Genomic DNA, 14,804 nt, shown 5'->3' with positions numbered 1-14,804 from the left:
TTCTTGGGTTAAAGTCATTGAGTCGGTTAAAGTTTCCACTGAACTGTCCTACTCGGCATGGCCCTATTAGAGAGGAGCCCTCTGGAGAGCAGCAGAGTTCTGCCTGGAAGCAGACGGACATGCTCACCATGAATGCAGAGGATTATCAATCATCCTGTGCAGAACAAGAGGAGCATAAAAATTTAAATCATCAATGTTAGATATTAATACACTAATTAAAAAACAAACAAACGTTAATGCTTGTGGAAATACTGCAAAGAATAATCTAGCTGCTACCCACACTACCTCCCTTCGCATCCAAGTAAATACATTAAATATCTGTCAAGGACAAATACATTCTTATAGCACTCAAGCTCTCAGTCCAAGAAGCCTGCATGCTACTCTACAGCTAAATCATGCAAACCTATCAGCCTCCATCTGCCAAAAGGTGATCCACAGCAAAGGAGAAAAACATGCTGCTGAAAAGGTCAATTACTCCAGTGCATGACTGGAAAAGATTACATTAAAGGGGAAGAAAATAACTGTAGTGGGAGGAGGAAGACAGGACATGGAAGAAAGCCAAAACCGAAGCAGAGCAAAGCAGGAAGGTTCTATTAATGGGCATAGGCAGGTACTGCACACAGGATGAAAGCATATAAAAAACACAAACAGTGTTGAGGCTGCTGGCACTGGGATATTTGCCAGAGATATTTCAGGAGATTTTGGTTGCTAGGTATGTGACATGACCCACAGCCTTTCCAGAACAGCAGGGACTGAATTCAATGTAAATTCCAATCTGAATGACCACGGTCAGGACTTCTGGAATAGGAGGAGATGCATAACTGCAAGCACAGCCAACTTACATCTTCTGCATCTTCCTAGATCAGTTAAGATGATGGTGATAGCGATGGCTAAACCAAACAGGCTACACCATGCCAGATGCTAACTTTCCCTCTATAACAGTGGTTAACCAGACTTGAAGCCAGGTTTAACACACCAATCAATGTGTACTGCAGCATGGGGAATAATGCAGATTATGGGCTTGGGCGCACACATGTGGCACACACAGAGATGGGCAGGAAAATGCCATTATGGCTTCTTCCCTCGCTGAGACAGTCCAAACACAGCCTTGATGTTAAGGATCAATTCTCATCTAATGGTATTAAGTCACAGGAATTATTCTTGTAAGAACATATACACCTAGTTATTCGTGCGAAAGATGCCAGGCATTGCTTGGTATAACCATGTTTTCTTCTGTATAAATATCCCACATTGCAACTTTAGATACACTCCCTTAATACGACTTTAAATAGCTCCACATGGTGGTTGTCACAGCATGATGAGCCAATACTTTCTCGAAACAAAGAGGAGGGGAATTTAATGTGATTTAATTATTTGGATATTTAAGTATGCATCAAATAATCACACGTACAGTAACAGGTTAAATAGTAACTAACCAGCATTCTTGACATGCCCTCAATTAAACATGTCCAACTATGCAACAACAAATGTAAAGAACTTCAATGAAAATAATGGAAGCTGGAAATGTATACCCACAATTCTGTGCTGTTGCATGCCTTAACATGCTAGGAGTGGTAGGGCTTTTTCTGTCTAAACATGCATTGGATTGTGGCCTTAATATTCAATAGAAATAATGATAAATGCTGAAAACGTTGGTAGGGAAAAGGAGGTCTGCTACACTGTCAGTGTACTTGTAAAAAAGTAAAGAGATTTTGGGGTACAGATATTATATACGATCAACAAAACCTTAAAGGTTAATTTGATATTGGATCCTAAATTATGTATGTTGATATATTTGAAAGGATCAGTTCCAAGGGATAAAGAAATACTGCCATTTTACATGTTAGTATCCACTAGTCTATGGTAAATATTGAAAAATTAGGGAAGTACCAACATTGAAAGAATGGGTATTATGATTACCATAGCTATTATAAATAAAACAAAAAATTATATGTAAAAAAAAAAAGGATGACAAACCTCAAAACACTTTGAGATGCATGGAACAGTTTAGATATTACTGAAATATTTCTTATTAAGAAAACATATTTGAATTTTACAAGCATTTTAAGTGTGACTCAGAACCTGCAACTTTCTGACAATGTCTTGTAATTGTACTATGACGGATATTTTTAATAATTAAATATATTATTATAAAATAATGTTTTGTTATTTTTAATAATTAAAAACACTCAATATTCATAAGGTGAACACTCAGCACTTATTAAAAACAGCACTGGTTCCTTGACTGGGATTACCCACGCTGTGGTTTGCGGTGTCATCCAAACCTGGTGTACAGTACAGGCATCGTACATTTTGACCCACCCTACAACAACGCCTTGCAGAATGAGTTGTAGGGTAGGTGAAAATGAACTCTGCCCATGCAACCCATGATGCAGTGTGGGTAATTCCCAATCACTTTTAAGATCAAGTTCTCTCAGAGTAGACTGAAACATATGCAAAGTCATCTCAGCTATCCAAAAGCCAAAAAGGAAAGCCCCAATAGATATGTCATAAAAGCTAATTTAGGATTACCCTGAGGAAGGACCCTTAGGGACCAAAACACGTCAGATTTTGGTTTTTAAATACTACAGCCTTTGTTCCACCCCTTTGCCCTTGGTTGTGTTTTTTGTTTTTTTGGCATTTCAGCTATCCAGACAAATTGGTATTCATGAATCCTTGAGAATTAAAACAAGAGCTTGCTAAACTGTATATTTGCCACATTTTAAAGGGATGTATTTTAGAGACAAAGATTTGTTCCTGCCCCTTCCTGACACTTATTGCACAGTTGCAGTGCCACTCAAGGAAACACAGGTCTGATGACGAATGAGGGCCAAGGAATGCCACTCATAAACAAAGAGAAGAAAACAAACTAAGGCTAGATTTAATGTTCCTTTTAGCTTTCTAGCTGAACATTTTAAATAAACATTACATGGGAAAAATGGAACAGCAATACAAGTAGCACGGGGCAAAATGTGTCTTATCCTAGGCAACCTTTTCAACCTACAGTAAATATCACTAAACCAAAGGACTAGGAATGTAATAGGCAAGCATATTCCATCTTCTAGAGTAATACAGGATTTGTATCAACGTTTTACGTGAACTAATGTTTAACAATCAAGTATGTGGAAAATAGCGGACAAGTTAAAAAGGCACTTTGATTCAAGGTAAGAGTCCAGTATGACTCTTTTTATGCAGTAACATTTTGGAAACAGATATTCCCCCATTGCCAAGAGGGGATAGATATTTTAATAAATAAGTTCAATCCACAACCTGACATTTTATAGGATGACAACTACTTCCTAATCTTTTTTTCAGGGAGCAACTGGCGGCCTTTTAAAACTACAGGCCTTTGATAGTTCAGTCATCTTGTGATCTAGAGGTTTAGCTAAGTGGGCACAGGCCAAGACAGCATCTGAATGAAAGAACGAACTAAAGCACTGACACAGAGGTGCTAGTCATCTGCAGAGAAACAGGGCCCTGTGTCTTTATGCTCTGGCAATTTGCCTACCATAACCAAGTACAGAGATGGTTTTGTTTTAATGCTAGCAGCTCCATTCTTTCTCCTTAAACCCCAGCCTCACCAGCAAAACCTGGTGCATTTTTAAAGCAAAGCAATCTATTACCTATCCCAAATGGAAATGCAGCCTGTTGTCCTTAAAAGGTGGTTGTATGACAATGCTGGATGAATTAACTCAAACTTGTATTCTTGCCTACATTCAAAAAAGTATACAAGCTGCCTGAAGTCCCTTAGATGGGAGTACTATAAGAATACTTCCCTAGTTTTGTTGCACTTCCTAAATAGGAAGCTCTGTTAGGCAAAAGCAGTTTCTCTGATTATGTGCTTTCAAAAAGGTTCCTTGAATTGAATTTCCCTGCACCTCTCTCCTCTCTGTTTGGAATGCATGACTGGAGTGAACTTTTCTATGAACAGTTGCTGTATGGTACAACACGTTAAAAGTGTGAAAAAGTTACAGAGAAAAATGTGTGTGAATGCCATAATTGAACTCAGCTTCTTGTCATCATTCAAACAACAAGAGCTACAGATTAGAATATTGTGCTTGTTTGCACACACAATGCATGCCCAGGTTCCAAATCTGTGATCATAGCATTAGTAATACTATTACAATACAATTGTAATGTAGTTTCTATGATATACTCCTAGGCATTCTCTCATGGACTGGGATTTTTTAAAAATAGCAGTTAAAAGAATGAGGACTCCTACGATCCCATCTATCATGCCTGATCTAGGCCAGGATGACTTGTTGGAAACTGACACCCCCAGCAACTCTGGATCCTCCAGCATTGACAGACACTGAGGAATCCTATATGAGGCCCCTAGGGACCATACATCCCCTGTAGAATCTGAGCTGGAGGCCAAATATCCATCCAGTCTAGAGCATGTTGGCATAGGAACATAAGAGGCACAGGATGCCACCCAGAGTAAAGGCCTCGTCATAAGCAAGGCCCTCCTCATGAGTAGGACTTTTCCCAGAGGACCTGTGATGAACTGTAGCTGAGCCCTGGGTGGGGCTCTGGAAGTTGCAGCATTTAAGCTTTCAGTTTAGACTTACTAGCTGCTAGAAAAACTCCTCAACTCAGCTTCTAATGCTCTGAACACTTGTTTCTCTGTGATTGAACCTTCATGCTACTGACCTTTGGACCCGTGCTTGACTCTGCTTCTTGGGCTGCTCAACCGTGTTTTAACTTTGCTACACCTCAGACCTGTCTTCTGGAGACCATCCACTTGTCTGGTAATTCTGTGCCTTGACCTGATCCCATACTGGTCTGATACCTCTGTGCTTAACCTTTTGCCTGTTCATTGACTTGTCATTGGATTTGCCCATCAACTGCCTTAACATTGGGTTAATGAGGCTAAGAGGGACAGGGATCCATCTTTTTAAAATGTTGTTAAGTTTACTAGAACTAGAGGGAAGGAGCAGCGCTGCTTTAATCTCCAAAGGATTCACTTATCCAGCAGTGAAACACATGAATTCCTCTGAAATTCAAACATCAAATTGCCATATTTCTTCTTCAATATATTTATCTGAGAGGAGGTATGGAATTGTACCACTTAAATAACTGATATTGTGTACTGCTGCACTTCCGCTGCGTTTTACTCATAGAGAGGAATGGCAGTGACCCAACTGAGTAGAAAAGCAGCTACACAATAGATGAATCCCCAAGGAATTTGCTCTTTGCACTATCTCATCCCCTCTTAAGTAAACCTTCTTCAGGAGAAGAAAGGTCAGGTTTTTAGATATATGCTAAGCATTGTCTCCTCAATAATTGTAAAGAACAATGAGTAGGAACATGCTTTTTTGAGACCTGACTAATGTATTTTATCCATGTGTTTGCCAATCCCACTCATTTACAAGTGGCAGAGAGAGAAAGCTAGTTGACAACTCAATAGCTTGCAAAATAATGCATTGTGGAATAATTATTTGCCTTTTGACTTCAGGTCAATAAAGGAGCACAGTGATCTAACTTTTCTAGGAAAACACAACAGCTACAAAACATTTTTAAAGTCGAAGCTGAGAAGGGATTTTGTGGCTCTACTTAATCAGCCTCAAGTAAAAAACCAAACAAACCACATTGCCCATGAGCTGCTCTTGTAATAATTGGGCTTGGTTATCATTTAGCTGCCTGCACCATGTGCACTTCAGATGGCTGCAAAGATACTGGCAAGTCAAAAGTAACAATATGCTTAAACCTAACAGTCATACAAATGGTCAATATGCTGCCTACAGAAGAAAATGTTAGAATAATAACTATTTTTAAAGGAAGGATAAGAAATTTTGCTGGATGGTATCTGCAAAGAACAAGTGGCATAGCACAAAAGCACAGGTAAAAGCTAGTGGGAGGCAAGGTTGGGAAGCACTGGAAGGTAATCTAATTACACACATTCCCATCCTGAAAGACTTCAAAGCACTACCAGGCAAGCATCTGCGAGACAAAATGACATGCCGGTCTCTCCGTATTTTATACACTTAAAGATTGCTGCCTCTAGGGTAGAAAAAAACACAGTAGCTATTTCACAATGCATAGCTACAGTAGCTCAGGGCAAAAGCTGAAGAAGTCAATTTGCGTGAGCCAAAAAGAGCATTTGGCAAGGCAGGCATATGAACATTTACAGTGTAATCCCTTCTATACCATTTTGGATTCTTTAATCACAAGTCTGCCCAGGTGTTGATTTATTCAGAAGTCTCAGTAATAGGTATCTATCACCAATGCTAACTTATTAAGAAAATAATGTCAATTTAATCTAATAGATCTGTATGCGGTAGGGAAGATTCCACCACCACACAAGAACAGGGACAGACTCAGAAAATCAATAACTAGTTTTTAATATCTGATGGGGATCACCATAGTCATGCAGGGCGTAGCATTAAAAATGCACTTCATTCAATTTTATTAACTCTTCGGTAAAAGTTCTTGGCCAATGAAGTAAAACTAACAATCATTTCATCTTTTAAATTATCCAATTAAAGCATATCTAGGCAGCAATTATATCTTTATTGCATGCACATACAACAGCTAAGAAAATGTCAGCATCAGTCTCTAATTAAAGAACTACAATTTAAGATTGTTCCCAGGATTCATAATAGTTGCAGCTTGTTAAGGTGAGAATAATTTTCTCCCTAATATGAAAAATGAACAAGTTCAGTCCTTTGCATTGCACATCAGTTTTTAAATAAGCTGACTTAGTGCTATTAACCCAGAAATATATAAAAATCCTAGTGAATAACATTCATCCAGAGAATGGTCTGAAATCATACTTAGATCCATTCTCTGAAGCTTGGCATGCTTGGGGCAAGGCAATACTTGGACAGGAGTCTGCCTGCAAACCTATGAATACAGCTACAAGTTATTTTAAGGAAGAGAGGCATACATATTAATTCATGAGATACATATAAATGTTTGCCTCAGAATATATCAAAACCACGCACAGTTGTGGGATGCCGCAGACTTTGTTAATTTTAGGATTTCTTGCCATCTCTTCCTATTGGATATCTCATAGCCATTTGAATCCTGCCTAATTCTAAGGTGTGCTACTATGCTCCTACTGTAAAATCCTGAGTTGCCCTTGACTAAGAGAAAAATCTTGACTTTCAGCCCTAAAGCAAACTGGTATTCAACAGAACTAACAGTTTACTACTGGGTTCTACCTTAGAGGCAATTGCACTTAACACAGGAGAGATCCACTGTTTTGCTATATGCAGTTTGTCATTTTTAAATTGCCTTTCCACCCAAAAGTATCTAGGGTAATGTATGACAATATGAATTTCTGCCACATTCCACCTGAGAGGTCTGGCACATGAAGAGGAAAGGAGGCTGTTAGGGCAAGGTCTGACATACACATAATTTAATGGTTACCTTCTTCATAAAGTGCTTTGTCATCATCAGGAAAGGATGGCGCTAAGCAACTACTGCAGTTGTGGACAATCAAGCATGTTCTCATGCATGGCCTTATGTACTGTTTTGCCTAGCCAGTCTTGGTGAGTTAGGCTAGGTCAATGGTAAAGGAGAATACCAAAGTGGGGAAAGAAGCAGGGTCAGACACACACTTGGAGGAGAAGCAGACAAGTGGCAATTCTATGCAGTTGAAGGAAGCATTAAGTAAATGATGCAAGAAATCCAAGCTGCGATGATAAAAAGTTCTGGTACCTGCACGTTGGGATGGAGCGGGAGCAGGGCTTAGAGTGATCACAATAACTGGATTGGGAAAAGGAAGAAAAAAACACGATAAATCACAACAGAAACAATCAAGTCATCAAAATGAAAATAAATCATATTCAAATCAATTTCAGGATAAGGAATGGAGGTGGTGAGAAACCAACAAAGGGGACAGACAAGGTGAAAATGAGATGCATTAAACAAGTAAAGACTCAATTCCACAGAAGTCACATCCTTAGCACTTCTAATGTGAAGGAAGCAGTAGTGTCCTTCCTCCACATGCATTCTATGGACCCTGTTCCATTAAGCTCTGCAGAACTCCATTCCCTTGCACAACAATATTCCTGTTGATGGCCTTCCTTCCTTCCTGAAGAAAGAATCCATTCAATAGAAAATCAACACACTGATCCACCTGATTACTATCATAGACACAGATGAAAAATATTTAAAATACCTAGGGGACAGCTTTATTATTTTTCTTAGGTACTAAGAAAAAGTTTAGGTACTAAGATTGCACAGGGCTGACTAAATTCCAGGCTCCAACCTCCACATATTTAAGAACTAGCGATGCACAAGTATTTCAAATTCCTAGGTGCCCGGGAAACCTTTTATCTGTGATATTTCTAACCCCCATTTCAGCATAAAGATTGCTTTAAGGCCCATGATATTACTATGCTCCTCCAACATGCAATGTATTCATAGAATTCTAAACTAGATAATATAATTGGGATAAACTAATAAAAAGCAAAACCAAGAAACTCCTTGATTTCTTTTTATCTTAAATTGAGCTCTTATAATCAGCTTCTTATACATTGGCAAGTTGTTCAAATCATTAACAGAACTCCCTTTCAAAACTTTATTTTTTCATCCACCTTTGTCCAACTTCCACCCATGAGATATTTTCTACATTTAGGTATTAAAACGTGCTACTCCATACAAGCATTTAGATTAGAATAACAGGCTCTTGCACCTCAACTATTTCTTGTCTACCCACCTACCCCCACTACCATACCACGTTGGATAGCAGTTTACTAATGTTTAACACTGCTTTGGTGTGTGTGTTTTATATCAGGAAGTGTTTTTAAACATTAATAATAACAAAAGTACAGAAAGAAGTACCACTGTTTTGCCCCATCAGTCTGAGTACCAAAGAGTCACTTTCTTGACCACTTACATATAGGGAGTTCACTAAGGTACACATTGGTGTCTCTGAACCACAGACCACTGCCTTTAAAACTGGAACTATTTCTAAATATGGAGACATGGTCATTTAAGCCATTCTCTCAACTTTCAGCCTCTAAAAGGTACATTACTGATACCACCCACCCACCTAACACTCAAACAAGATATGTTATACCTTAAAATGTGGAACTCAGTGTGGAATTCAGGTACTTTCTAACAGAAGCTCAAGAGTACAGACAAACCCATAGAGTAAATAATAGTATCATACTGCCTTTGTAAACTATCCAGAATAAAACAGAAAGGAAAGCATTGACCAGAGTTGAAAAAAGAATCTTCCACAAAAGTGATTATTTTGCATTCAGAATGTTGATGGACCCTCATTCCATTGAAGTATGAGGCTAGTGTGTAAAATCTATCTTGAACAGGAGATACATTTGTAAATGTTCATAAAGTAGATTTGAATATGCTTCTCCTTTTAAATCCTCTGTTACTTGAAGCGGTATAGGTCCAGACTGCACTGAAGTTGCTCCCTTGCTGCAGAGGTAATATCTCAATCATAAGCAGTGAGGAAGTGATGAGCTTTGCACATTCCTCCTTTTAGTTAACTTTAAAGGGGAATCCTCTTCCTATTTGTCAGTGACATATCTGCTTCTGGATATGGGGCAACTCTGCCTGCTCAGGGCCCTGTGTTTGCATCAGAACTTTGGACTGACTTGCATCCAAGTGCCATAATTTGCCACAACATAATTACTGCCAGAGATATCCTAATCCACCTGTTAGGCTACTGGTTTATCAGGAAACAGGTTAAATTAGATTCAGTTTTTGTTAATCTCACTATCACCCTAGGAATTTCACCTTGACTACAATGTTATTAATAGATTATCTTACTCATAGAAGCAGAATATACAGTTAGAATCATGTGCTACTTAACAGAAATCGGATTAAGAAAATATTTTGACTCTTGACAGTCACCAACATCACTATCATTCAGTTATGAGTTCTATGTTGCCTATGTGGAATTTTTACATGCATGAACATGCTCAATATTTTGTCTAGTCCAATATCATCTGATGATAATACTAGACAATCATAATGGAGGGGCAAACCCTTACTAATTCCTATGACATTTTTGACAAAGTCATCATTTTATGTAAAACCTCAGCTTCGTCCCAAAATATAAAAGTGTTCTATTAAAATTTCTATAATCATGGGTGAAATAACCACAGTTATTTCACCCATATTCTTCTCACTGAGCTTGTCTTTCTTCTTCTAAACCATTGGGAGAACTTTGCCATAGAACAGTCTGTAAATACTGCAAATAAATTCCTCCCCCAACTATCTTCTCAGTGAAGGTGTTTAAATCATTCTATTAGTGATGCCCCAACTGTTTGCTGGAGCAGATAGTGTGCCATGAAAGAGGCTTTAAGTGTGTCTTGAAAAAAAATTAAGTCACCACACTGAATGCCTGCACTATTCCATATTTCTAGGAACAGGGAGGACTGTATTGTCACTGATCCTTCCTCTCTCTGCCTATATATGGGCAGTGCCATCATCCCAGAGAGGAAGTAAAGATATTCCAGGATTCCCTGACAGCCTGAAGACTAACTAGGAAAAGAATCTTGCAACTGTGGTTGAGAGCTCAATGGAAACATATCCGGTGTATGGCCACAGTACAAAGGATAGGTTCCATGTTGGGAAACATTACTAAATGAATTGAAAATAAAACTGCCAACATGATCATGCCTTTACACAAATTCATAGTGTAACTATGAAATACTGTGTACAGTTTGGTCATCACATTTCAAAGGGATATTGCAGATTCAGTACAGATAGGAAGTACTTCTTCACACAGTACACAGCTGAACTGTGGAATTTTCTATCATAAGAAGTAGTGATTGCCACCAAAAGGGGATGAAACAAATCCACAGACAGCTATTTATCAGGCTGTCAGGTGCACAATTCTGCAGGGAAACAGGGTGTGTGGGGATGGTTCTCCTCACACGCTGTCTCGCTATGGAATAGGGTTTCTGTCAGTTCACCCAACAGCTGTTTGGAAGCCTATCCTTAAGCACCTTGTTTCACAGTGGAATCACTGGGATTTGGCAGCAACTACCTCTGCAAGTGACAGAGGAGGGGTGTGGCCTGCACAGGTTTCTAGATGAGCCAATGGAGCACCCAAGCACCAGATGTTACCCACCCCTGCCATTGATGATAAGGCTATCAATAACTATTAGACATGAAGGCTATATATTAATTCCAGTATCAGAGAGCATATGCCTCTCAATTCTAGGTGCAAGAGAGCACATATTGGAGGGTTCTAACTGCACTCATACTCTGCTTGTGGGCTTCCTATAGGCATCTGGTTGACCACTTTGGGAACAGAATGCTGGACTGGACAGGCTTCTGGTGTGGTCCAGTATGATTCTTTTTAAACCATTCTACAGCTGTCCCAGAAATAACACTATTGACCAGAAAGCACCCAGGAAAAAGGGAGGACGGTACAGCAAAAGACAATATTAACTAAGAACTATTCCGCAAGGAAGATGATTGACCATTATTCTGAGAAAATGTATACACATCTTTTCCCATAAAAAAATTCCTATAACCTTGGTACCAAAAGTTTGCAGAACAAAGCCTTATATGCACAACACACACTTTTCAATGAATATACATTAGTCCATGTATATGATCTGGTCCTGGAGATGCACGGAGGGACATTTCTGTACACACAACCAAACATTTTCAAGGCATTTTCACTCCACTACCCTTCTCTCTCCACTACATGCTAAGGGTCTTCTTAGTCCCACCCCAAACTTTGAAACATCGTTATAATAAATGTGAGGATAGGATGATCCCAAATTCATTTCTCCAATGTAACAGGGGCTATATCTGGTTCTCTGCTCCAGCCTCTTCTCCAAACACAGAGCAAGCTCTTCACTCCTGCCTAAAGCAGATGGCAACTTTGAACCCTAAGTATATTCCTTGTGTTTATAGAATACAGATCTCAGAGCACCACTAATGCCATCCCATCACAGTCCCAAGACACAGTTTTTCAGGCGAATCCATCCACCTGCACAACATTCTCAGGCTCTCAAAGTTCTCCTGACCTTCTTTCTGTACCCCTATTTTCCTTCCACACTGGATCTCCCAAAGCTCCACCTAAAAAATAAACACACGAAAGCCCTGGCATTCCTAGTAACCCACCCCATACTTTCTCTGTCCCTCGCAGAGATTTCCTTTTCAAATACTCCCTCACACCACACACCTTCGTCCAACACCCAGCCCGCACCCCGGTTCTTTCCCTTTTCCTCAGTCCTTTCCCTGCCCCAGTGCACAGGTCTCGGGCCTCCTCCACCTTTTCCACTCTTTCGTAAACAAGCGCCCCTTGATTCTCCCTGCCCTTGCCCCGTGGTCTGCCCACCCCTCCGTCCCGCCCAGGAAAGGCCTTCCCCACTGCCCCTCCGTGGCAGTTCTCCTCCCGCAATCCCGCTGGTCCCAGTGCGCCTTCCCAGGCGGGCCCATGTCATCCAAGCAGGGTCCCTTCCCCCGAAATTCCCCCTCTCAAACTCTCCCTTACTAGGCCGAGCCCGGGCCGGACTGATCTCCAAGTTGAGGTCGATGCGCCTCCGGGCCTCTCTGTTCTCCTGTTTCAGCTTGGCCTCCAAGCGGGACAGTTTCTGCTCCAGCGAGGACGCCGCCATCTTCCCCCCCTCCCCCGGAGCCGCCGCGCCGCCGCCGCGCAGCCAGAATACACAAACACCACAACACGCAGGCGCAACATGAACCAACCGAGCCACCGTAACCTCAGCCGCCGCCTCCCTCCGCAAACTAGTTTGCTTTGGGGTTGTTTTGCTTCACGGCATTTCCTCGTGCGCATGCGCCAGACTCTCAAGCGCTGCCCGCCTCAACAGCTACACAGCGCCAGCAGTACGTTTCGGATTTCTGATGCGCATGCGCGTCTCGATTAAACGTTTGATGAGGACGAGGGACATGTCTGGGAGTTGCTAAAGGATGACACACATGACACACCTCTCACGTTTAGAGACCTGCCAGCACTAAACTGCTCCAAATACGACCATTTTCCCTCCGGCCATAACAGAGACTTCCTGTGAGACTGATCTGACCGCCTACTTGCGCCTGGGTTTCCGTTTGCTTCCTCCGACCCTGTTCCCTTTAATACTGGGAAGCTCTCAGCAGCTGTTGCGGACCCGTTTTCCTGAGAAGGGAAAAGACTTCCTTGCAGCCTTTTACAGCGGGCAGGAGAGTGTTCTCCGATAACGTCGCCTAAACATCTGCTGTCCCAGAAGAAGAAAAGCGGGAGAGGAAATGCACTAAGGCTACTTGTGAAACTGTGTTTAAAAATTAAATATATATATGATTTTTTTTTATTTTGAAGTAATATTATGCACCCTCAAAACTAGGACCCCCTCTATGCTGCTTTTCAGTTCCATGATGGAAAAGAGGCAGGATATCAAAATAATTAAAAAATAAATTCAGCCTACAAAGTGCAGCTGCAGTGAGAAGACAAAGGGGTGGGGAATCCGTGTAAAAGGCACAGAATCCCAGCAGGGCATGTTCAGGATTAAACCCGGTGACCCCAGCAGAGCTCTGGGTAGTGATACCCGCCTGCAGCCAGTGCTTCCAGGCAAGGTTATTACAGTGCAATCATCCTTCCTCTTTCGTGGAATTCTACAGATTCCAGAGGATGTTGGCTTCCATTTGTAGGCCTCCCATGTTTTCCCACAGTTGCTTTTGTCTTTTTTACTAGGGGTGGGGAAATACGTGAAGGAAGGAAAAAATGAACAGCTGCACAGGTCCCAGTTGTGAATCAAATAAATGAAAATAAGGAACTCACAACTTGGAAACAGCTTCAGACTCATGAAATATAAATGGGAATCACTTGTTTTTTAAAGTCCGGTTTATGTGTTGGTAATACAAAGTACCTATGATACACTGAATGTCCCAGCAAACATTCTGTTGTAATTTAGTGATTATAGGCCTCGGAGCTAAAAGAGATGGATTCTTGTTCCTTAGAGTGGCTCTGAATCCATTTCCCATCTTTAAAATGGGAAGAGTGAGCTTATGTGGGCCAAATGTAGAAGCATATTAAAAGATAACACAGCCACCAAAGTAAAGAATTATTAGCAAACTTTTATTACAGTCCCTTAGCAGGTGATAACATCAGGGTTCAAGAAGAAAAAATGCTTATATACATATACCCATCTTAAGACACATGTTTTAATTCCATATATGTGTAATTCTTATTCATGTGCCGAGTAGCAAAACCTCAGTACAAATGGAGTCAAAAGGAAATGCACAGACCTAGCCTGTCCTATATTGAATGTACAATGCTTAAAGGAATGAGTTAATTTGGTTTTACCCTATTGGTTTCCTAGTCTAGGCCTTTGACCCTTCTGCTGCGGTCTGTCTAGTTCCAGCAAGCAGCATCTGTGGCCTTAGCTACAGTTAAGTGTGTCAACCAGGACATTGTGATGACGCAGGTTCCTGCCTACCAAATGCAAGCTGCAACAGGCCATTTAGTTCCTGTGGAGGAACTGCAATTTTTATCTTCTTGGTTCTGTTGCAGTGCTCTTTTCAATTTATATGACATACTTCCTTATATAGCTGTAAAATAAGGACACTGTCCTGATTTGATTTTTGAACTGGAGACACAGCAGAGAGTTAACAGCATTCAGGAAGGCTGTCTTGTTTTAACCAAAGATTACTGAAGTCAATTTGCAATCTGGCTTTTTGCCAATCTGTTTACCAGTTACTGAGTTTATTTCCTGTTGCAGTGTTTTTGATTTGATTGGTTCTGATGATTTTTCACTCTAGACCTCTCTGTGTATGTGTCAGAAACATCTCTTTTCCTACTTAGATGTTTCACTAACACATTTTTCATATATCTTCTTCTTTTCCATATGTTAAAAATATTACAAAGTTCAACT

The 14,804-nt window shown here is 40.5% G+C and overlaps 1 protein-coding gene across 2 annotated transcripts in view; it reads right to left on the bottom strand.

The window, feature by feature from the left end:
- Positions 1-12,561, bottom strand: part of MAP2K7 (mitogen-activated protein kinase kinase 7) — a 36,169-nt gene extending 23,608 nt beyond the window's left edge. Inside the window, exons 1-2 of one of the 2 annotated variants that reach the window (XM_063120509.1) lie at positions 12,434-12,561; positions 7,666-7,713 (exon numbers count right to left, since the gene is read on the bottom strand). In XM_063120509.1, the coding sequence (XP_062976579.1) occupies positions 7,666-7,713; positions 12,434-12,557 (172 nt within the window). In that variant the 5' untranslated portion in view covers positions 12,558-12,561. The remainder of the gene's footprint in view (positions 1-7,665; positions 7,714-12,433) is intronic. The other variant, XM_063120510.1, reaches the window with a different exon arrangement.
- Between the last annotated feature and the right edge of the window lie 2,243 nt (positions 12,562-14,804).

This window comes from Elgaria multicarinata, chromosome 3, assembly GCF_023053635.1.
Source record: "Elgaria multicarinata webbii isolate HBS135686 ecotype San Diego chromosome 3, rElgMul1.1.pri, whole genome shotgun sequence".
Lineage (NCBI taxonomy): Eukaryota > Metazoa > Chordata > Lepidosauria > Squamata > Anguidae > Elgaria > Elgaria multicarinata.
This window is presented reverse-complemented; position numbering and strand designations above follow the sequence as displayed.